Genomic DNA, 25,510 nt, shown 5'->3' with positions numbered 1-25,510 from the left:
ATGACAGCCACTGACAACTTTAGGAGTCAATAAGGAGCATAAATAGGACGGCAGCTCCTGGAGTATGGCCTTATAAAGAAAGACATACCAATGCTCCATTCTTCTGTTGTATAAGGAAGACAAGCCCACCTTCTCATACAAGATACAGTGATGTACAGATGACTTTTTAGGGACTCTTTTATCTATATTACTGCACAAATAAATCCAAGGATTTGACAGAAGCCACTCTAGCAAACCCTGAAGTGTTATTTCAGGATGGAGGGGCCGTTTTGGTAGCTGTGACAGCTATCTGTGAGAATGTCTTGTGTAACTAATTTCATCATTCTTTCTCTCTCACTTCCAATCTTGTGCCTCTCATGGTTCTAATATTAAGCACACAGTCTAAACAAAACTTGTGACATGATTCCATAACCATTGGCCCAGCCTTTAAAATAAGTTGTTTGTCTGAAATGGAATATCATACTGTTCTTCAACATCTGTTAGTGTATAACATTTTAATGTGTTACAGTTTTAATAGCTGGTATGAACGACTACAGTCAAACTAGTTTGAATGTAAAATTTTTATAGCATGCTACAGGACTTGGTGTCATAAAAAGATAACTGTGTTGCTACTTTACCACTACACGGATATATGTAGTGTGTCAGCTCATAGTAAGCTGCTTCCTTGGCTCAAGTAGCATGGTTCAGTATCCATAATTACAGGAGCATACATTATTACCATTGTCATAACTTCTGTCCACCTTATATATGGGAGATAAAATGTTAACTTCTAACTCTAACATTCAAGTTCTTCTCCTAGATTGTCGATCTAATAGTGTATTCAACAATGACCTGTACTGACTATTTACTCTGATACGGACAATCGCAATAGATCAAATGTACTTACTGTTGTGTTAACCTGATTCTCCGTCTGCCCGTCCTCCTGTCAGACTTTGGTCTTTCTGGAAGACCTTCTCCTCATGCAGTCACCCGGCACATGATGTCAGACTGGCTTCATTTGACTAATTCAATAAATGTGCTCTCTGGGCAGTCCATTTCACCAAGAGAGCGAGTGAAGGCCAGAGACAGACGGACTATTCATACTGCATGATCAAAGATAAAGGTATGTAAAAAAAAAAGACAATACTTAGTGAAGGGCTGTCCGTGTGACCTATTCCACCTACTTCTAATATACATGAAGTGATAAAATGAGTATTACAATGCGGAGAAAATGGTTTATTTCCATGATAAACATTAGACTGGACATCATTTTTAACAAAATGTAAAAAAAAAAGTGCATTACACATGAACATTGGCAATGTACAGTACAGTACACAAAAGGTAACAAAAAACAAACAAAAATCGTACTCCCAGGTAGATACTTTATGTCCAACATTTTCAATTCGTCTCCACCTCACATGCTCAGGGGCAGACTTGTGCTCATTAAATACACTCTTTAAACGCCTGAATCCCCCCCTTCAAACTGCAGTATGTTTAATGTTCTTCCTTACAAAGTCTTGAATAGGATTGTCAGTTTGATGCCGGCTGTCTGGGTTTAATGCAGTAAAAAGTATTCAATCATAACCGTACTGAATACAGCCCAAATTAGGGATCCCCATTTTTTTGGCTGTGGTACAAACACGAGAACTGAATCATGAGTCTTCAGTACACAGGAGCTTTATCAGTGCTTTTCATAATATTGATCACATCTGCAAGCTTACGTACTCGATAGCAAATCGTAGAGAAAAACTATATACAGGCTTGTTAATTTTGAAGACTTATTGTTTTAATGTAAATGATAGTTCTCATTCCAGCAGGTCAGGTTCTTCAGCCAGCTATTGAACCGATACAGTGTACCACAATATCAAACAAATACCATATTATTATAGGCTATTGATAAATGGAAGTCCATCAAGTATGCATGTATCAGGGTGTAGGACGCTGCTGTGCATGAGCTCGTTTGTGTTTGCATACATTACAATATGTGCTGAGTTATACATCGCAGGGAGCATGGTTATTATAGGGAGTGAAGGGGTGAGAAATGTACAAAAAAAGCCAGACCATCAACACACTCACAGAAACTCGGTAAAGCCTGTGATGCTTTGTGATGGAGCTAAGGCTAAGGTTAAGGCACTTAAAGACAAAAACAAGATCAAAACGTGAAGTAAACAACCAAACATAGTGCTGCGGTCTGGGAGCTCGAGAGGAGGTTTGAGTGCTTTCACTTCAGCTACCAGGCTAACCTGCCGAGATAGCGAACATACGGGAACAACTGGCTTAAATTAGAATTAGATTATTTATATGTTAAAGAAATAGTTGATCATTTTAAAGTCTGCTTCTTTTAGCTTATTTTGTTGCTTTGTCTGCATATTGACTGAAAAAAACACACTAACAACCTGTCGGAAGGTAAAACAAAATCTGCTGCCTGACCACCTCTCATGCTTGTTGCAATTTTTGGCGCCAAATCAAGATGAACAAATGTAGACTTAACGTTATATTGAGCTCTGGAGGTGTTAGTTTTTGGCCTTCCGATAAAGCCAGACCAGCTGTTTCCTTTTGTCCAGTCAGCTAAGCTAAGCAGACAGCATCTGATTTCCCCTTCTGCTCGGCTACAAAGCAAATGCACATTTTACAAGATGTTAAAATCCTTCAAGTTGCTATTTTGTAACATTTCTTAATTCTAAAGCTGCAAATTCTCTCAAAAAGTTCACTTTATATTCTTAAGTTTGTAATATTTCCATTCCAACAACGTTAAGTGCCATGGTGACATAATTCTCAAACCACAACATGAGGTGAAAGAGCAGGTTAAAGGCAAAATCAAATTATTAAAACCAAACTACTGGAGCAAACCTGCAGCTCCCTGGTTTTCACTTAATCGAGGAGAAGATGGAGAGGATGCATTGTTGATTTTTTCTACTGATAGCTGAAAAAAAACAAAACAGAATAAAACTCTCAAATATGCACAATATTCCCAAGGTTAAGTAGGATTAAATAGCTTGCATTCATTCTTTGCACAGTTTTCATTGTTTTCTGGAGCACTCAACATCTTTCAACACAGTATCAACATGAGCATGTGCTTTTTCCTGCACACAAACAGGCATCATTCAGTACCATTCAGCACACCCAGCGTGCCAAAAAACAGTAAGAACACAACATCAACCGAACACAAGAAAACCCTGTGGCACAGCAACTTTGGAACCGGTGGCACAAATGAAACAAAACATGCGAGTTATAAAGTCCAAAATGAAAAAAAAAACAAAAAACCTGCGAGTGCTGAGCTTTACACTCACAGTTAGTCAAGTAAATATAGTGCTCAAAATAATCTTTCATACTGGAAATATAAATATCTAATTTGGTAACCTGAAAGTCGGAATAAGAAGAACTGGAGCTTTAATTTCTTAAATTATTTTCACATAAACTATCAACAGCTACACTCACAAGGACGGGCCCTCCACTGCAGGCAAAGTATGCTCTCTTTCTAAACTTACACTTTTTGCTTTAGTGTTTTCATCTTATATTATTAATCACAGCTGAAATATGTATGTGCACTGTGTGAGGGGATACTAGAGTTGTGTTCAAGTGCTTTATCTATAAATGACGGGTGTGCCTCTGCAATTTTGTGTGCTAAGGGGAAACAGCTTGATGTTTTTAAAGTGTGAGATCAAGAAATTAAGAGTTTAGAGTGTGAGCCAGATGTAAGAAAATAAGATAGTGTGAGATATATTGAAGGGAACTGTGTTCAGGTGTCTAACTGAGCTTGGCAACGTGATATGGCTTTGTTACATCAGGTGTGATCTGATCAAGAGCAGAAAATGGAACTATGTTTAAGCTTCTGGATGTTTCTGAATGAATGACTGAAGTGTTGAACAGCTGATTTCTGGAGTGTCTTTCATGTATCGTTCTCTGAGGAGAAAGCCGGCCGTTACACCCACTCAGACTGAATCTTCTGGAATTAATGATTGCTCCTTTTCTGAACAAAAGTTTTCCACAATTAAAAAAAAAAAAAAAAGGTAAGACAACTTTGATGTTTTCAGTCCAAGCATGTTGAGGATATGTTATGTAATACTGCAAGTCATGCGTGGGCTCAAGTGAGCACTGTAACTACATGATTACGTTAACTTGAATGGAGGAGGTCGAGTGAACTCAGCCACCGAGCAGAGACAACAAAACAGTCTTTGACCAAAACAGTCTGAGATGCTTGTGGTCCGAGGTACAACGCTTTACAAAGAGGCATCAAAAAGGCTCACGTAGACTCACATCCTTTTAAAAAACATGATAATGTGATCACATGAAATGCCCAAAAGTAACTGCAGCAGGGATTATCAGTGAAGGTTATTGAGGATTCAGTTATCAGTGGTGACATGAGGAAATACTGAACTGCAAACATTCACTGAGCTCCTTCCAGAATACTGTTTTAAGAGTTGAAAAACAAACGAAGAGAAGCGTGTCACTTCAGGTTTTTTTTCTTTTCGTCGACATTGAAGCGCTAGCGATCGCTTTTTCACAATTTAGAAAACACAGCTGTTCTTACTTCTGGTCTTTTAGGGGGTTAAATGGCAGATGAACATCTTCACAGGGCTGCTAGGAAGAGAGATGATCCTGTCTGTGGAGGACACAGGAGAGTTTTCAGTCTACACCTGCATGGTCAAAACAACCAGCCTCATCTGGATCTTAATGCCGGTAGATAACGACAGGACGCTCTCTGTAAATGCAGAGAAGGCTGTTGCAGCTTATAACAGTGCAGCTATGACAGCACAGGTCAAGGCAGAGCTTTGTTTCTGGTACAGCACCACAGCAGCGGTCGTCTAAAAGCCACCATAGTTTAGCTATCGGAGGCAGTGTCAAACCTCCTCCTCTGTCTCTGTCCATGCTTGGGACGCTGTTTTGAGGCAAAGGCCCTACTAGAGCTGCCCCTCCATGGACAAATTTGGAAGCTTCTCAAGCTGCTCCGCCCTCTGTCGCATCAGTTCCAGACCAAACCCCATCCCCAGTCCCGGCATTTGCAGCTGGAGCTCTACAGCACCACCTGCTGTCCCCTCCCTCGATACTTGTGCTCCCAAGTCCTGCGCCTGTGGTTCCTCCATGTCCTCCGTCTCTCCCGCTGAGCTGTGGCCAAAAGGCGTGTCCTCACAGCTCATGGGGGAGACCACTTTCGGTCGGATGGTTAGCGGGACAACTGGGACGCAGGTGACGCAGCGGTACACATGACTACACGGCGGGACAAAGTTTGGGGGGATGACCGCGGTAGCTTGTAGAGAATGCAGGAGCGGGGTAGAGGCAAAGTGTGTTCCGGGCGGGTCTATGCATATGGAGGGTATGGTGCAGTGGCGGGAGGGGTTAAGGCGATGAGAACGGCCTCCAGCTGGACGATCACAGCGACGTCCTTGTGGTAGACGCAGGCAGTCTTTGCAGGACTGGTAGGAAGGCTTCACTTTTAAAGGGTTTCCTGTGCTTGCACTGTCCTGCAGGGGGCAAAAAGGGAATACCATAAAAAAAGTTAGTATTATAGCAAATTTTAAAAAAATAATGTGGTTCATAACACTCCAAAATCAACATCAGATAAAGAGGAGTGCTGTTTCACAGAATTTTAGCACAGCTGTTAAGCATAGCATGCTGATATTCATTACATCAGCACTACCTCCAATGTGATACTGTTCTTATCAAACTTTTATACAGCAGCATATATAAGTGAAAAGAATTAAGCCATTTAGTTTTATTGAATTAAGTCAATGTAATTCATCAGGCGTCTGCTTTTATGGCATGCTTGTTTGATTAATGTAGACATATTTGCTGTGACGCTATAATTCAGAACACCTGAAGGGAGGAATACATATGTTTGAAGTCAGAGTGCTGTTATCCTCTATATAAGTGCTCAGGCCCAATCAAATTACTTTGTTGTGACAAACAGCAACATGACTATCCTTGTGACATGGAAGCAGTTTAAAAAGAGATTTTTAACACAAATCATGACTACGCTAGAGCTAACATGATATGTTTTTCAAACTCACATCAAAAGCTGCCGGGCAGCTTCGTTTAGCAGCGAGGCGGTTGCTGTTGTTGGTGTTCAGGTTTGCTAGGCCTATCCGACTTTCCTCCGTCCTCTCTGCCTCCTTCCCTTCTGTATTCCCAGGCGTCTGAGCCAATGCCGCCATCTCAGCTTCCTCTTTCTTGGCCTCCTCTTCATCCTCTTCCTCCAGAGTACTGAACTCGAGCCTCAGCCGCATGTCCTCCATGGGATCCAGTCGCCCACATGTCTGAGCCGCCGTACCCTCGCCTGGCAGAGCTAAATGAGCCATGGCGAAGCCCTCGTCCTCCAGCAGGGCATCCCTCTCCACGTCTTCGATCTCGATGAAGACTCTCTCCATGCCCAGGAGAGGAGGGCCCCGCACTGGAGTGGAGGGCTCACTATCTAGTGCAGAGTCTGACAGACGTCTGAAATAATAGTTGTAGTTCAGAGTGTCGAGGGGCTCCATCTCCAGACCCATCCTGCAGGGGGATGCCTCGCAGCCTCCCCAGGCCTCCTCCCCTCTGAGCACAGGTGTCTCCTCTCCTCCAGTAGAGGAGGAGGCTTGTAAATCATCAGACCCCTCCTCGTCTGTGTCCGGCCTCCACAGCTTGTTGTGGCGATGTTTACTGTCAAGGCAAAATATAAGAACTTGCAAATGAGGAAATAATACACTGACAACTTTATGAAGCACCATTACACTATTCAATACTAGCAGAGTTTCTGCACAAATTACCAGATATGTCAGACCGTACTCAATGTAATACTATTAACAAAGACCCAGCATCCAGTCCCATCTGATCTCATCTTAATCCACTATGAGCAGAGCATTTAGCAAGTTAAAGCGGCAAGGACAAACTATCTTTTAACAGGCAGAAACCTTGAGCAGAACCTGATCCATGTTAGAGAGCCATCTGCCTCGTCTGAGTTGGGGTTGGAAAGAGTCAACCAACTTTTTTCACACAAATAAAACATCCTTTCTCACAGGCAGAAACCTTGAGCAAAACCAGACACATTTCTGGACAGCCATCTTCCTTTTACCTGAATAGAAATAAGATCCAAAGGTATCACCTCATCTAACATAAGAAACACCCAGAGGATTGCAGGTAGCTTAGCAAACTGCAAACCTGAGTGAAACTGTACTCCTGCTTGCTTACCTTGCGTCCAGGATCCCTGCGTATTCTGCCAGCTGCCTCATGAAGGCGGCGTTCGGCTGAGCTATGCTCCGTTTCTGCTTGACAAAGTTGTAGGCTTTCTCCAGAGACCAGCCGAACTCCTTCATTGCATAGGCAATAACTGTGGAGGCGGACCGGCTCACCCCCATCTTACAGTGCACCAGGCACTTGGAATTGTTCTTCCTTTTGGAGAGAAAAGAAAATATTTTACATCCCATCGTGTGGATCCAGTGTGTGTGATTGAAGTCAGAGTAACAGCAGAAATACTCGCGTAGATATTCAGTATTTAGATAGGGAGCTCCCAGGGCTCCTCTGTATGTCTCAACTTTCACCTTTTCATGATATTTTAATAACCCTCCTTATTTCAACCAAGGTTAGCATGCTTAGACAGTTGCATAGCAACCAGCTTGATTCTGATTCTGATCTTTCACTTTCTTTCTCTCTCCCTCTCTCTATCTCCCTCTCTCTCTCTCACCCTCTCTGTTACTGGCACAACTCACAGCTTTGTCTTGAATTTGAGTGAGTGAAGAATGGACAGTTCTTCTGGCTCTCAGCTCTCACAGCCCCTTCCCTCTTTCTGTCTCAAGCACCTGCTCACTGGTTTATCTCTCAGTCATAGTCTTACTTGGCTTTGACGATAAAGTTGTATGTGTCGTTCCAGTGAGCCAGCAGGTCTGTGGCTTCCTCATCGTACACTCGGACGTTGTGATACGAGAACAATGCAGGGAAGAAGTTGTCGATCTCTCTGGTCACGTTGAGGATATAACCCACCCTGCCAACGAAACACAAGGTTTAATGCTATAACTTTATTTTGAGTATTTTTCCTGTGCAGTACCCATTCATAAAGTTTTAATTGAAATACATAACTGCATTGATCAAAGACAAACTGGTGCTAGGCTGCTGACTGAATCATTGTTTCCAATCACTCACAACCAATCACAGCTCATTCTAACGACAAGGCGGTCCATTTGAACACGTCTTTCCTCTCACTGATCCCTGCAACACCCATGCTGCCCACGCTCTCCTCCACCCTGGCCCCCTCCGATCTAGTCTAAATGTCTGTTTTATCCTTGCAGGGGATTTTACGACACACTCCATGGAAAGCCAAAGCCACGCTGCTTGGCTAACGATTCAAAAAGCAGAGCCTATAGCACCAAACACAACTGTATTTCCATTAGGCGATAACTGGTTAAAAATCTATGACGAGAGTGTTTCTGACTGAATTACAACTTTTAATAAAGTAATAAAATACATGTAGATAAAGTACTTTTCATTTAATCCGCTTGGAATAAAATGTTCTTGATTGAATCAGGAAATATGATTTGTATAGATCAGCTCACCCACAGTCTCGAAGCTCTTCTAGGTTGGAGGCATTCCACTCAGAGCCCTGCAGACACAAACACAGAAACTAAATCAAAATAAGTTTAGACATACTACAAAGTCCCTTGTATTTAACTAAGAGGGTTCAGTGCAAAGGAAAGAGAAACATCAGTAACAGTAGTATGAAGAAAAAGTGTTGACAACGAACAGTCTTACCAAGTACACATGATCGAAGATCAGCGTGGCCTTGTCCATCTGACCGAGGATCAGCAGCATCTCATTGTCTATGAACTCTTTGTACTCTTTGAGGTTACAGCTCATATGCTGCTCCAGCTCATTACGGATCTGAGGACAAAGAGAGGACGTACAACTCTGAAGTTTTCTGAAACAACAAAGAACTGAAATGCACCAGATCTTCACTGCCAAGATAAGCTTTAAATTGTATATTCTACTAATAAAGATTTTTCACTAATAGAATTACTTTAATTTTTACTCCTAAAATTCCAGATTGACTCAGGGATTTTTTTTGTGGCATAACTCTGCTGAAAACATGAGAATCATTTGCTTTTAAAGGTGTTTAACAAGACATTTACATAATGCATTTTGTTATAAAAGCTGAGGTCTATGTGTGCAGGATTCAAAGCATCTAAGTCATTTTTTTTAAATGAGTAAAAACAGAAAACAAGTGGTATCTTTCTCCTTTGTTGTAGTGTTGCAGGATTCGGCACATACCTCCTTAGAGGTGATGTTCTCCAGGTCTTGAAACGTCATGATGGTGCGAAGCTTGGTTTTTATGAGACACTCTGTTCTCTCCCGCTCGGTCGGCCTGCACATAATGAGTCAGTGCATGAGTGCTGCTGTCTGAAAATTAGCATCACAGTGTGACATGTTTCTACAGCTGAAAACAAAGGACAGCAACAAAAGGACAACAGCTGGTGTCCAAAGCATTGAAATCTATTCCATGACTCGGGACGTGCACACACCGGGCGTGTTGGAGATCAGCAGAAAGTGCTCTGTTTAATCGCTTCACAAGGGATACCAACACCGAGTTTGGTTGCTTTAAATTCAGTCCTTATTATCCATTTTAAAGTATGATTCATTTTATGGTTTCTCTTTAACTTCTTCAAAACTGTGATGTGATACATTTAGCGCCTCACCGGTCGACAAACATGGTAGGCGAGTCCGGCCGCGTTGTCTCCAGGTCGGTCATCGCGTTCCACTCGTTGATGCAGCTTTGCTCTGAGGTGATGCAGCTCTCGTAGAAGGCCATCCATGTGAGAGCAATGCCCCCTGGGAAGTAGTTGAAGCGACGCGACACCTCGCATGCCTTGTGGAGGACCTGCAGGGCAGACCTGCAGAGACACATAAGAAAAAGTACATTTCAAAAGTTATTGAACTGTTCCAGTAGATTACTTGAGCTTGTAGCTTTAAAAAGGAAGGCAGGAAAAAAAGCCCTCCCCATCTACAAACCCACCAGTGATATAAACAGTAGTTTTAACTCGCACAGACAGAACAGAAGCCACTGGTCCACTGTGGTTTTTTTTTTTTTTGTATAAATGGATTGTGTTGATCCAAGTTTCTCCATCTAAACACTTGAGTCCCACTACATTACAAAAAAAGAGGCTGATTAAGGCAGTTGTACACAAGCAGTTCTATGTTTTGTGAAATATTATTACAAAATCTGGTGTCTCTGAGGAGATGGGTGTCATGTCTATTTCGGGTTAACAAAGCACTTCATCTGAAGTAAAAGGTCTATTTACAGGAGACCTTTTTGTAACTTTGGTAAACACTTTGTATGAAAATCTGAGCGTGTGAAAGAACAAGCTAAATTATTTAGACTCTACAATTAGTAAAAATAGGGTTCAGATTTAGAAACAGCAGAACTACTGTTGAAATTTACTCCATAAGGTTTACTACAGATGCTTTAACCAACATATCTGGTTTTATTGATCAGAGGAACATTTGTATCTCAGGTAAACCGACGGGTTTCACTCACCACATGGCCTGCACAGATACAGGCTTGAAGACATGTGACCGCCCTGCCGTGTTCACACTGAAGCCTCTGGTGAGGAAGAGGAGGAGGAAGAGGAGACAGGAGATCAGTTTAAGAGTCTGGATGGAGATGATGAGGAATGGTAATGAGGACGTAAACACAGACTGGACACGGCTCGTTCATGGGACTATTCAGGAGCTTGACCGGTGGAACATTCCTCCAGCGCACAGAGACAGAGTTAACAGGTCAGCAAGAACAGCGCTCACTCTCTCTCTCTCTCTCTCACTCGCACACACACACACACACACACACACACACACACACACACACACACACACACACACACACACACACACACACACACACACACAGAAAAGAGCATGTCATTCACTTCTCTGACACAAGAGGGCAGCAAAGCCTAAAAGGTAGAGAACTACAGCTGGAGGCCTGCCTGAGTCTGAGCAGAGGGAATACTTCAGAAACAACATTTAGATACATTTACAGTTTTTTGAATAATCAGCTGATTTGAATCCAAATTATCATGACATGATTTGTGCAGAAGAAGGAAAAAAAGAACATACCCATCTCCATCTAAATGTATGTTGGTGTCACTCCACAGAGGCAGCACCATCCCGATAGAGCAATCCTTACTGTAGATTTAAAGATAACAAATTTAATTAAAGCCGCAAGCGGCGATGTGCGGGCCCTCGTTCAAGCACCGCCTGATGTGCGCGAGTCCCAGATGTGCACCACCGCCTGATTTAAGCCACAGCCTGATGTGCTGCAGGTGTTGCTGTGCTGCCTAGGCTGAAACTGTGAGCTTACCTGTGCAGTTATCAGCATAGTGTACATTTCAGTACTGCCTGTCACCAGTAGGTGCTGCTGTGTGTTTAATTATGTTCTGAAGGATTGTTCATCACAGATCATTATAGAAAGAGTTGGGATCACAAGCATGTTAAAAACATGTTCTGAGAGTAAATACTCATTGTGTCCAATAGGTGGCGCTATTCATATGACAAACATGTGTATATAGATGAGTTCAGGCTGGGTCCATGATGAAACATGTCAAATTTGGAAGAGATTGGAGATTGTATGTAAATGTCAGTACCATGTATTTTCTGTGGGTGGCGCTATGGCTGTAGTAGATAAATGAGTCCATAGGTGTGTTGAGGGATGGACCCTGATCATGTGTATGTAACTTCAAACAGATTGAACACTGTATGAAGGAGCTATAAGTACTTCCTGTTTCATGGCGAGACATCAGAGTTTGAGGCGTGGCCACGCCCACATCCATTGACTTAGGAAGAGTCCTTTGACAAATGTTCATCTCCAGTGTGACAACTACATTGGGTGCGAAGCAGGAGTTGATTGGACATAAACTGTAGGACATGGTATTTTCTGCTGCCAGTAGGGGGCGCTATATGATATTGGTGAATATTTGCCTATAGAGGTGTTCAGGCTGGGGCACTTATCATGCATGACCGGTCTGAGCCTGATCCATTATTGCATATGAGAGATATAACTTTTTAGAGTTTTTCAAAATGTCCTCCAGATGTAGCGAGGTGCCACGCCCACACCGATTGACTTAGAGAAATTCTGTCTGATGACTTTTGATCGTCAATGTGTCTGCTTCAAAATGTGCGTGGTTGGGAGTTGATCGGAGCAAAATTGTAGGAGTTATTCACATAAATACATACTTTAGCGGTTGAAAAAATGTCCTCCCAGTTTAGCGAAGTGCCACGCCCACAAAAATTGACGTAGAGAAATTCTGTCTGATAGCGTTTGATCGTTAATCTGTCCACTCCAAAATGTGCGTGGTTGGGAGTTGGTGGGACCAAAATTGTAGGAGGAGTTTACACAAATACATACCCAAAATTATGGGGTCAAAAACAGAAAAATCAAAATGGCCGACTTCCTGTTGGGATTTCACCACGACGTTAAGAGGCTTTTTTGTAGATCTTGGCATGACACCTTACCAAAAAAAATTTCATGCATGTATGTTGAACCGTCGTGAGGGGCTGGCCCCCCAAAATTTTCAAATTCAAGGGGGCGCCGTTTAGCCATTTTGGGGAATTTTTTTTCGGGACCACAAAAATGTCGAAATTTTCACCAGGCCTGGTGCATGTGCAACGGTTGGGGACTTTTGCACCGCGTTAAGGCAAGCACATTTGGGTTTGAAAAGTCAGACGAAACAATCCTTAGGGTTACAAGAGGGCCTTCGCCGACATTGTCGGTGCTCGGGCCCTAATAATTAGATTAAACTGAGAAAATATATATATATATATATATTAAATATGATATTATTATTTTTTTTAAAGTCATAATATTAATCAAAAATAAATAAATAGAAGAATAATACATTAAACTGAAATAATTAACACAAATAATAAAATGCATGGCGACAGAAAGCTTGATTACCTGTCTTTGTCCATGAAGTCCATTCCCAGGACGATGTTTTCCTCTGTGTCTTGATGGCCGCTGGTGTAAATAACGACCATGTAACGCACCCGCTCTGTCCACCCGCTTTCTACCCGAACAGCCTGTAGAAGAAAAGATGTCAAAGTATTACTAGTGATGTCATGCAGTTATTGTGTGGAAACCTGTGACTGCATCAGGATACTTTAGAAGCATGTAAGTGTAGTCTCAGAGAGTTATACTGACCAGCTTGATGCGATCTTCAGACCGGAGGATCTTGAACATGACCTGCAGGTGTTGAGGCAAATCACCTGAGAGTGAAACACACAGTAAGATTTGAGAACTGAGCAAGAACATTGCGATTTAATGAGAGGCCTAATCTAGAAAATGTAGACTTAATTTAGGATAATTTAACTTGAGATCATCACCACAACCTTCACACCCACATATTGTTCAGCTCACAGACATCCTGACTGAGAAGTACTGATCAAAAACTGCCTTTAATAATCTGCAAAATACGACAAAGTTTGGATTCAACCACACACAACACCCTTTAATCCATGAGAGGCTGAACCACTCCTCTAATGTACCTGCTGTGCTGGTTCTTCTCCAGTGAGATAAATGATGTTAGCAGATTAAGATAAAGACAAATCTAAATCCTGTGACTTTCCAGCAGTGAACAACACCTCTTGTAGAAACGGACTCCTCACTCTGAGTTTGTCCTCAAATGACTTCACACTCAACACGGACGGCAGATTAGAAACTTGTAAGCAGCGAGTATCCAAAAAAGAACCTCTTTGATGCTTAAAAGCTTAAACGCTAACACATTTTTATTTTTAGATTGTGCACAATTATGCCACGTTTGAACGTCACTTTGAAGTGTGGCAGTGTGTAGTAACAGTCTACTAAATCTGCAGGAGCCAATAGGAAGAAAGATCCCAAAAAATATGTAGTACTTTCGTCAAAAGAGGCTTTAACACTTGCTGAAAAAGAGATGAAAAGCTCAGAGTAGTTTTAGGAAGGAGGGAAATCAGGATAAATATGAATGCATGGTGTGTTCTTCTGATGATCTTGTTTATTGTTTCTGAAATTAAAAACTGATCAGACCTTTTACTGAAATATTTGCCTCTCCTATTTTTGAGTTACAGTAATAAGACTAAAAATATTCTGATCCTTGTTTCTGTGTTTACAACTAATTACTTGATATAAAAACATATTTAGATATCTAGAGAACACATTCCTTGAAAAGTCTTTAAGCATACTGCTTTAGACTAGATCCTAGATCCTTATTGAAATAATTTGTGAGCATCCACTGAGTTCAGCTGCAGGCCACCTCAGGTCAGATCCAAACCAGCTAACGGAGCCTGACAACAATAAGATGAGCCCACAGAGAAAAGCAACCCCAGCAACACTTCCTTTTGTCTGGAGCTTGTTTGTTGCAGAGAGTACACAGATTTTCGACACAAAGCTTCTTCTGTGTGTCAGTTCCTACCTGCGTGTTTGTGGTGGGTCGGGGTCTTTGGTCCTTGTGTGCTGACGCCCTGTTGGAGGAAGAGGGCGGCTCCTTTGACCATGAAGAAACTCTCGCTGAGGCTGAAAGCAGAGTTTTAAAAAAAAAACATTAAGGACTTACAACTGCCAACGAAGACTCATCATGTCGATGATTGTTTAGTTTCTAGAGGAATGTTTTGTAACAGGTTGGAGTGAGGAGAGACAGGGGACTGACTTGACAACACTACTGTGGCCTCCTGCTATTCTCCTGCTGAGCAGACTGAACCTCATCTTCCTCGTCTCCACAAGCCTTTAGGTTTACCTCACACAACCCTCACCAAAGGTCCACTTCTCCATACAAGCCTTAAACTCCCCTCCCGTAACCAAGCAGTCACCTGGCAAACATCCACAATGCCCCCGCCTGTCAGTCAATCAGCCACACCTCCTCATCATGTGTATTTGTGCACATCTCTCAGCCTTAACATGATCAAAATGGATGAGTTATATCAAAATTCAACCCTGTACAGTTGTCCCAAATTAAAAGAGAGAAATAAAGAGACCAAAAATGTTTTCTGTACTAGACTGTTGACATTCTAAATCCTTAATATATGCTCTAATGGGGGTTTCCTCAGCCTTTAGAACTAGCCTTAAGTGGACACTTGAGGAACTGCAGTTTTCTGCACTTCACTATTATCTCAAAGCTGCTGTTGGTAGTCAGAGAGTAAGCATCTGCAACGTTTTTACACCATTCCTACCAACAGCAGCTTTAACTTCTCAGCTCCATAGATGCTGCTTGCTGCAATGATATACATTTTTTGTTTGTTTGTTTGTTTTTGTTTTTCTTATAAAGATGAGCACAGAGTCTCTGTGATGTTGCAAAGTTACAAGTTAAAGAAGCAAAATCAGTTGTATGTTCAAAAACAGACATGAACCGGGCGCCATTGGCCAAGCGATTTACAGATACCCATATACAGAGGCTATAGTCCTCATCGCAGAGGCCGCTGATTTGACTCACAGCCACAGCCATTTGCTTCATGTCTTTCCCCGCTCTCTACTCCCCACATTTCCTGTCTCTCTTCACCTCCCTCTCTCCCTCTTTCCAACCCAAACTCAATTGAGGCAGATTTCTGTCGAACATGAGTCTGGTCCTGCTCAAGGTTTCTGTCTGTTAAAAGGATGTTTTTCCTCGTCACTGTAACTTGCCAAATGCTGCAAAGTGCTCTGCTCATGTTGGATTAAGATGAGATCAGACTGAGTCCTGTCTGTAAAATGGGTCTGGATTTTATCCCTTCTTGATGTTGGCTCTTTGTTAATGATGTTACAAAGAGTACAGTCTAGACCTGCTCTGTTTGTAATAGCATCTTGAGATAATGTTTGTTGTGATTTGGCGCTCTATAAATAAAGACTGATTGATTGATTGAATAAAAAAGTGAAAATGCTTAAAAAATAACTTTAAAAAAAGGAATGAACATGGTTGCAACAGGGACATGAAAAAGCTGTAGGCAGGATGATATACTGTACATACATGCTGCATGCCTAGTGAGTCCCGATTGAGAACCACAGAGGACTCATCAGAGCCTGAGAGAAAGCAGAGTCCTGATACACTGACTTGTTTTTGTACCATGATTAACTTCTGCTACTTGACCTCTGGTGACTCAGCTGCTACACACCTCCACCATCCATACATTCTCATCCTTTGAACCCCTCCCTCCTGTCCCTTCTGTGTCAGACTCAGCACTTTTTGGTCATGACTTTGTTGTGAAGGCTGCAGTTAGCAACAGGACAGCTTTTGCGTCTTTTCTCACACAGGACAGAGTGCGGCTTTGTTTCAGACCACCACACTCTCACTCCCTGCTCAACCAACATTCACAAAGCCTGGTATGACTGAGTGGGACCACCACAAGGCCTTTTGTTACAGCTCCACTGCCATGTGATATCATTGTTTCTTTACAAAGTCACATAAAATACAAAAGAGTCTGAGAAAGCTTGGACAAGTATCACTTTTTCTAGAACTAAAAAAAGTCTCTAAGATTTAAAATGGGAAAAAACTCAAAAGTATCAGTTTGATACTGCATTAAATACAGTATCAGCTATTATTAGGTATGCCAGATTCACCAATCTGATACCATAACCAGTAAGCCCCCAAAACCAACAGTTTCAGGTAAGTTGTCATGTTACAAGAACAAACATTGCTAGCAGAGAATGCACCACCAGATGACAAATGATGGCCAACTTTTCAGGGCTACCAGCGTAGCCAGCAGTTAGAAATAATGGACCTCCAGCCAACACTTGGTTGTTCGTGCACTGCCAGTATTTACAGTCCGACTAATTAAGTGAGAAGGTATCTGTGTTGAGAAACGATATCTGAAAGCAGATTGTTAGCTGCACTCCCATTAAGATATCTGAGATGATCCCCTAAGGGTTTCAGGATCCCACAACAGCAGATTGAGAGTAATGTTAAACAAAGCTAGCGGAGAGTCTGTAGTCTGTTTTTCGCCTGGATTATTATGTGCATTTTTTTTGTCACACTTGTGCAGAGAGGAAACTTGGTATTGGCTAATACTAAATCTAAGTTTCTGAAAGAAGAAGTTCATATCTGTCCAACTCTTAACTACAAAAAAATCATTCTAAGAACTAAAGCTTTGGAATTGGCTGAAAAGATAAGGTTTCTGGACAATGAAATGTGTTTTAACCTTTCTGGGTGAAGAACTTGATTCTGATTGGTCAAAACCACAAATCAAAGGTAATTCAGTCAGGACAAGTCTCGTAGAAATAGAATTAGAATTTGCATGCAGTATGTTATATTTAGCGGTATGGCTCTGTTCTGGGAGCTCCCTGCCCTTCCACCTGCCTAAGTGGAATGCCAAAGCCTGAGGTGGCGAAAGCACGACTTCCTTCTCTTTCATGTGCACACATGAAAAGCCAAGGCAGGGAGATCCACAGCGGCAAAGAACCCCGGGGTACAGAAAGCAGGGATCAGTGACAACACATATGACACTGGTGAAATCAGACAGCATGAAAGGAGATGCTGGGGTGGATGGGGGTTGCAAACATAGACTGTATAAAATATGGACCTAGTATCAGTGACATGACCCATCTGTCTCTGAAGCGCTGTTTTGAGGCCAATCGTCAGCAGCAGCCATATTGCTGCTGTCAAGCGATTGTGAGGTAAAGAGGTGGGCTTTGAGCCTCCTAGCCAACAGCTACAGTATTCCTGCCTGTCAATCAAGTCAGCTGTGCCTCTCATTGGAAGACTCGTAATCTCAATATCTTCGAAATTGCCGCGTTAGAAAAAAATTCACCCCCCTTACAGTGTGTGCCGGTCGAGAAATGAGCTATCCAGACTACACTCGTCTTTTGTACCAGGCTGTAAACATGTTTATTTCTGCTGTAAAGATCGTCTTTTTTGAATTGGTGTGTATGTGGTTTCCGGTACTTCCGGAGCCAGCCTCAAGCGGATCCTCAATGAACTGCACTTTTTAGCACTTCTGCATTGGACTCTTTTTTAGACTTGAGGTTGCCGCTTGGTTGCAAAGCGATTTGCAGGGGAAGCAGCAAGAGTAGGCAGACTGGAGCGGTTAAAATAGAATGCCCATTTTGCTTTTTACCGATTGGCTGCGTAGATGTTATCAGCTGATAGGGGCTGGTGTTGAGAGCAGCTGATGTACTGTGGGCTGAGCTTGACTTCGAGGCCCGCCTGAACTAACACAATGCTCATCACATTGTTCACACACATAATGTCAGATCCATCCAAGTAGAAGAGTAATTTCACCTCTGCCTGTTGACATTGTGGCAAAACTGCAAGTTTCAGTTACCATTTTAAATTGGTGAACCTTGTGGCAATATTTTGTAACAAATTGTTAATGTATTTGTTGGTAACTAAATAATAGGTGGGATAATGTATGGTGAGCAGGTGTTTACTAGAATCCCTTCAGGCTGAGACATATGTCCGGGTCCTGCTCACTCTGTCCCTCCTTACCCTGATTTCTACTTGCTCACTATACATTCTCCTTACTAACACAGTGACATCAACATAATACATTACATTATAACATTTTCAACTGTTGTTTGTGCCACAGTAAAATCTTACTTAGACAACAGTGTGTTTCTAGCAGAGAGAGTAAAATAAGTCAAAATTATCAAAATGCTAGCTTGTTTCAATGTATAGTGTGCATTTTCAATTGCACTGGAGTCAGAGGGGTACTCTGTCTCAGCTGATAGTCAGGCGGGGTAAAAATGGTATTTAGACATCTCTAAAAAGAATGTAAGGTTCACACTATGACATCATCATTAATAATAAAAATCAGTCATCTATAAACTTTTTAACTTACATGCGACAGATCTCCCTCTGATGGACAAAGTGAGGCAGCACGGTGAACACAGATTTATGTGAAGGTTTCACAACCAAATACATCGTTCTATTAGTTCCTTCACTGTACTTTGAAACAAAAACTCTTCAACTCAGTCTCCTCTTATGAACATCCTTCTACCAATCTTCTACACCCACAAATTCATATCCATAGTCAGGGTACTGGAGCCTTTCCTGGAAGCAAATTTAAGTTTGATTTCTCCCCTCATGGTCCTGGTCTGGCAAGTCTTTCGTCTAGCAGCTTCCCTCTTGTCTCCGCCCTGGAATCTCCTCGTCCTCGCTGCCCTGTCCTCTCGGTCTCCGCTCCCTATCTTCGTTTCACAGCGCCTTCTTCTGCAATCAGCTCTCCCTATGCAACACTCAGCCACAATAGCATCATTCATGCAAGTGCTGGGGGGGCGTAGAAAATGCTACTTGGCGTCAATCTCAAGTCTGACAAGTGGAATCCTAAATTAAGACTCCACACTGATGAATTACGAAGCTACAGAAACATGTTTCTCATTCAGACACTCTGGGCATGACATAACTGTTTCGACTTCGTGTGACCCCCCACACACACATAAATACACACTCTCAGACACATGGGGTGAGAACAAAGACAGAGTCTATGCCAAAGCTTTGCTGACATAAATCATGACTTCTGTGACGTCGGTGGATCAAAGAAAAGCTTTGTTAGTTTGCAGAAACAACAGTTAACTCCCTGTTATGTAACTGAGTAAGGAAAACATTTAAAAATCATGGCGCATTAAATCAAATGTATTTCCTACAGGTGTTTCTTGACAACAGTGAGAAACTTGAGAACCTACAGTGCCTGACTGTTTTTTTTTACCTTTAATTTATTATATATATTCCCATTGAGAAAAAAGTTTTTCTTTAGGGAGTCCTGGCCAAGACAGCAGCATGATGTTTTTTTAAATAGAAGAACTAACCGACTGTAACAAGCATCGACCATGTCCAACAATAAATCAGCAACATCCAACAACCAGACATTTGCATTCACAGGTCAAATAATTCTTCATATGTGTTTTTAAATCTTTCTTTCTAACGAAGTATCTACAAATTATTATTTAAGACAAGACAAGCACCTCATCACCAGATAGTTTCACTGTATATAAATGAAAGTAGTCAAGAGCAGTAGGGAACAAAAGCCCTCCACAATATCAAGTGGGGATAACCCAAGCGGCAACCTTCGGTCGCGAGAATTGAAGCCAATGCGGAAGTGTTAAAAACTGCAGTTCCTTGAGTGTCCACTTGAGGTAATGGAAACCACATACACATCAATTCAAAAAAGCGGATTTTTAGAGCAAAAATAAACATGTTTACAGTCTGGTACAAAAAATTATTTTAGTCTGAATAGCTCATTTCTCTATCGCCACACACTGTACGGGGAGTTATTTTTTTCATAACACAGCAGTTTCGAAGATTTTAAGATTACAAGTTTTGTATTATAAGAGACACAGCTGACCTGACTGACAGGCTGGTACACTGTAGCTGTTGGCTAGGAGGATCAAAGCCCACCTCTTTACCTCACAATCTCTCAAGGATACATCCATTTATTATACAGTATGGGATATGGGATAACCTCAAGTTATTTCAGTCTCATCCTCAGGGACAATTACAAGATGCATCTGAACAAATTTGTATATAGTGAAAAAGTTTATTTTTTGTAATTTCATTAAAAAAGGTAAGCTTTCTAAGTGCTACATTCATTACATGTACAGTGAAATATTTCTAGCCTCTATTGTTTAATTTTGATGATTATGGCTCATGAAAATCAGAAATCCAGTACCTCAAATTATTAATATATTTTCTGAGATCAATCAATCAATCTTTATTTGTATAGCTCCAAATCACAACAGACGTTATCTCAAGATGCTTTTACATACATAGCAGGTCTAGACCGTACTCTGTTAAATTATTAACAAAGACCCAACACCAAGACAGGATGTATACGCACACTTCTGTGTGGCAATGTAACGCGTGGCTTTAGATGGTAAGCTCCAATCGTGTCCTCTTGTACATAAAATAAACTTCATTTGTCCAAAAACTTGCGTTGGATTTCAAAATCTGTTTATTCAACATAAACAATACAAGACAAACAAACACACAATCTGTCCTTTTGTCACGGTCAAAAACCTTTTGCCTCTGTTTGCGCAACACCTGTTCCACTTAGTGTTGCCCTTCAATGTGCTCTGAGGCTGCCCACAGTGCCTCCCAGTGACAACACAGAATCCAGATATTGGCTCCAACACAGGATAAGACTCAGTTTTATCTTATCTTAATCCACCATGAGCATTGCACCTCGCAGTATTTAGCTAGTTACAGCAGCAAGGAAAAACTTCCTTTTAACAGGCAGAAACCTCCAGCAGGACCAGACTCATGTTAGACAGACATCTGCCTCGACCGAATTGTTGTTGGAAAGAGGGATAGAGGAGAATAAGTATTATAAATACAAAAATGTCCAACTTCTGAAGTTCATCTGTACACTCATTACTTTGTTGGGGTTACTTCAAATGACTGCATCGTGGCAGGGAGGTGATCAGCCTGAGGTACTGCTGAGGTGTTACTGAAGCCCAGGTGACTCTGACAGAAGTCTTCAGCTGGACTGCATTTTTGGGTGGGGTGTTTCTCATCTTCCTCTTGACAAATACTAAACACACTCTCTATGGGTTTCAGGTCAGGTGAGATGGCTGGCCGATCAAGCAAAGAATATCATGGTCAGCGAATCACTAAATGATTTGCTGACCATGATATTATCCTGGGCATTAAACTAGGTTGGTATATTCCCTTGATGTATAGAGACACAGCTACCATCAATGTCAAAACACAGCACTGACTTACTGTTTGCTGTTATGTCCAGTCAATCGGATTGACTTGCGGGACAACTCCAAAATATATTAATATACAATCAGCCATCATGTTGCTACACTGTTATAGAAAAGTATGTTTTTTATTTATTCATAAAAGGGTTTTAGGTTGTGTATTTATTTATTCATTTATAGGGTCTGCTTTTAGCTAGTTATCTATTTTGTACGCTGCTGGAACTGAGTAACCTTTTTTTTTTTTAAAATGTGACCATATTCTTCCATCAAAAGTCTCTCCATTGGCCTCCATTACTGGAAGTGTTGGACTGTATTTTACAGATGTTTAACCACTCTATATCCATCAGGGTGATTTTTGCCTCCCTCTCACACTTAGCTTTAACATAAAGCCTACATAAGGCGTATTTTTGTACAATTGTAGACATGACTTAAGTCTCGATACTAGTTTTGAACTGATGCGGAAAAACCTATTATAGCTGCAGTGTCACAATTTGTATATACCAATTCTAAATATTGTTATACACCTTTATTGACTGCTGACGGCTCATTATCTAACCGGCCACTAGAGGGGCTGTCAGCAACATCTGCTTCAGTTTAAAAGTTCTATGGACAATATTGCGACAGCTGAGGACAACATTTGATGTAGAGAAATGAGTGTTTGGAAGGCTTTAACTCACGCACCATAACGAGTCCAACTTTGACACAACACCAGCCACCAAACAGAGATGCTTTCCCCTGGTATCATGAGCTAACTTTTAAAGATCAGAGCTTGTTGTGTGTAAATAGCTCTAGTTTAAAGAAACCACTCTGTGTTCACCTTGTAACCTGCTTATATCTAACCGTTTTCCAGCTTCTGTCACTCAGACACTGCACTCCATTACCCTGCCAACATGCCATGAAAACACATCTGGCGAAGGTGCGCACTCTACTTAAAACACCTTTCATCGAACTTGAAGATTTCCACGTTATTTTAGGAAAAATATACAACAGACAACCAAGTATATGTACACATGTAGTATGTTATATAACTTCAGGGGAGTTTCAGTTTAAACTTTCCACTTGGAAACTGAACCGTGTTATTTAGATGGTACTGCGGCTCAGTTTGGTAACAATGCTGCAGCATTGTTTTTCGGTCATCCTTGCAGTAATACTGACACAGAAAATGTGTCCACTGGATTTCCCCCTTGTTGCTACAACAAGAGTGAGCTGCTTCAGGGCCAGAAAGCCCACTGACCACAAATATACATTCCATCCAGTTAGAAAAACTTAACATCTGCATCTTAAACAAAAAGCTCTTACCTCTGGTTGTTTTTGCGGTCATCGTCGCTCCCAAAATCCTGAAAGAGGAAAAACAAAGCAGAGGTTTTAAACACTGCGACAGAACTGTTTGTATCAGCAGTGATGGTTCCTTAGTGTCAAAGTAAGGTAAGAGAAATTGGTTTATTAGAGAGTTTTAAAGTTTCCTCTTTAGGAATCAACTGCAGTCCAACTTAAAGGAAGTGTTTTTGTTTGGATTGGGTAAACATACAGACATCTCCACTGTAGGTCATTTAGAGGCTAAGAATCATTGTGATGATGATACATCATTACTGGGCAAAAACATCTGAGTGTGTATTTATGAGGGCTACACAGCCTCATGAGCAGAACACATTCAGCACTTTCTCGATCTTGATACATTAAAACCTCACACCCCTCAGACTTTTCATTTCTGCTGTAACACCCAAAGTGATATTAAAGACCCAACTTCTCATCAGAGGAGGAATGTCGCTGTTTATTTTTGTGCCAGAGCTCAGTCAGCCTCTCAGAGCGCGTAATCCACTCTCCTAAAACTAGAAAGTAGAGCACTAACCCTGATGTTATGATTTCACTGGGCACAGCTCCACATTTGAATGTTTGACTTTATTTGCTGCTAAGATTTGCAAATGGGACTTAACGTCTACTTTGCTGCCTCAAAGCTCAGCAAATCGCTTCTTATGTCAGTAGCTGAAACGCAACTGCTTTTCTTTAAAGCTACAAAACTCTCAAACATACTTTTGTTTACATTTTGATGTACAATATGTGACTACTTTATTTTATGTATGCTGTCTGATAGGATTTTTTGCTGTGGTACATTTTTGGGGGAACCTTGTTGCATTTCTCACAAGATGACACAACATTATCCCATAGCACATGATTGTTAACCTCAGTGACATCACTCAGGGAGTGTTTTTTTCTCACATTACTACAAGTTCATGAACACTTGACTGTACTTTCCTGGGGCACACACTCAGCAAAACAAAACAAAAAATGAGGGAATTTTCCTTTAAAGCCTCCTCCCATATACTGAGGCTGCATTACTGCAATTTAAAGCCCAATAACAAGGAGGGAGGACAACCTGAGTTCAACGCAGTAAATGTTTGTGCAGCAGCAAAATGAGCACTTTGTTCTAACAGCTAAACCCAGCAGCCTCCCCCTCCCCCCGGGCAGGATTTTGTTTACAAATCCGCAGCCACAAACAACTCTCTGCTGGGAACAATACGACCATAAATTAAGTTGTAAACCCACACAGAAATCAAGAAAGTAAGGTTAACTCTTAATATTTGAAGTCAAACTGATACGAGATCCAGAGCGTTTCCTCATACCGCGCACACAAAGACACCTCCCCGACTTTCCCACCTACCTCCCCCGCGCTGCTGTTGGTCGTGCTCGCCGAGGATGCTGCACTCGGGGTGGGGGAACGCTGCAGAGTCACCAGGGCCATGGTCGCTGTGCTGCAGCTTTGGAGGGCGGCAGAGGAGGATGAGGAGGAGGAGGAGGAGGAGAGGAGAAGGGAGGGGAGGGGAGGATGAGGATGAGGGAAGATGCGCGGCTGAGGTTGTCTCTGTCACCGGGGAGAAAATGCCTAGTCAGACTCTCATCCAGCAGCAGCAACTGACTCCACAGTCCACCGGTCCACGAGGCTTCCTTGCGGTCCTAAACCATTTGCCCTCTGCGGTTACCAGAGTCCTCATGAGCGGTGACATTTCCTGCGTTTGTAGCGAGCCAGCATAGACGGCAGACCCCACGGATTCATCCCTGGTGCGCAGACAGACAAACAAAACACGGTGCAGGTTGCAAGCGGGGCAGAAATGACATGCAGCCTCGCCGGGCGCCTGTGATTGGCTGGCCTAGTTCGCGTGCGCGCTGTCATTGGGCCAATGTTGTCAAGGTGACTGGCCAGACTAGGAACTCCCAAATACAAATGATGAAATAATTCTCTGCTCGTGCTTTGAAACGAGGCGAGGAAGACATAATGTTGACTAAAGGCATCAATTATACTCATTATCGATTTAACTGCTCATAATGTGTTTGGTCTTTGTGGCCTCATGGCACAAAACAGTTATCAATGCACTGTAAAAATACATGAAACCCTGGATGATGTCACCAAATTGGTTGTTAAAAACCAAAAAGAAGATCATCCAGTAAAGTTGATGGAACATAAACCACAGAGATTTAGGGCCTCATGAAAAAACAAGAATAATTTACTACTGAGAAATAGTATTAAAGCTGCTGTTGGTAGTCACAGAGTAAACATCTGTTCAGAGAGAGGGACTTCGAATGCCAACACTATCCCTACCAACCAGATTTCCTCTTAGCCCCCCATCATAGATCGGCGTGTGCAGTCATGATAGTGCCGGACTCATAACCAATCAGGACAGAGGATGGAGATTAGCTATGATTGGTCGGTCATAACGGGAACAAGGGGAATAATAACATTGCTTGATACAAAGGCATTGTAAAATGCAGAGATTTCGCAATAGTCTCACATTTCTCCACTTACCGATGGGTACCAATGGGCATTATGACCTTCTCTCCAAACCCAGCAGAAAAAAGATTTTTTTTTTTTTTTTACACCATTCATACCAACAGCAGCTTTAAATAATATTCTAAAATGTTTACACTTCTTGTCAGCCATGGGCCCCA

General features: G+C 41.8%; 1 protein-coding gene across 1 annotated transcript; it reads right to left on the bottom strand.

Annotated features, from left to right (window-relative positions):
- Positions 1-1,200: 1,200 nt before the first annotated feature.
- On the bottom strand, positions 1,201-25,144 carry ssh1b (slingshot protein phosphatase 1b). The gene is made up of 15 exons (XM_034710265.1): positions 24,228-25,144; positions 22,868-22,905; positions 14,379-14,479; positions 13,133-13,197; positions 12,890-13,011; positions 11,053-11,121; positions 10,475-10,540; positions 9,636-9,830; positions 9,211-9,304; positions 8,695-8,823; positions 8,499-8,545; positions 7,784-7,930; positions 7,141-7,341; positions 5,988-6,612; positions 1,201-5,441 (listed from the first exon to the last, which is right to left on the bottom strand). The coding sequence occupies exons 1-15, from the start codon at positions 24,306-24,308 to the stop codon at positions 4,881-4,883; spliced, it is 2,541 nt and encodes an 846-aa protein (XP_034566156.1). The 5' UTR covers positions 24,309-25,144; the 3' UTR covers positions 1,201-4,880.
- Between the last annotated feature and the right edge of the window lie 366 nt (positions 25,145-25,510).

The sequence above is a fragment of the Notolabrus celidotus genome, chromosome 19 (genome assembly GCF_009762535.1).
Source record: "Notolabrus celidotus isolate fNotCel1 chromosome 19, fNotCel1.pri, whole genome shotgun sequence".
In the NCBI taxonomy this organism is placed as follows: Eukaryota; Metazoa; Chordata; class Actinopteri; order Labriformes; family Labridae; genus Notolabrus; species Notolabrus celidotus.
This window is presented reverse-complemented; position numbering and strand designations above follow the sequence as displayed.

Excerpts from the sequence above, each read along its gene's own strand:
- ssh1b (XM_034710265.1), bottom strand. The coding sequence starts at position 24,308 with ATGGCCCTGGTGACTCTGCAGCGTTCCCCCACCCCGAGTGCAGCATCC. Across the intron at positions 10,541-11,052 it reads ATACATTTAGATGGAGATGG|AGGCTTCAGTGTGAACACGG; the intron begins GTATGTTCTTTT and ends CTTCCTCACCAG. Across the intron at positions 8,546-8,694 it reads TCTTCGATCATGTGTACTTG|GGCTCTGAGTGGAATGCCTC; the intron begins GTAAGACTGTTC and ends TTGTGTCTGCAG.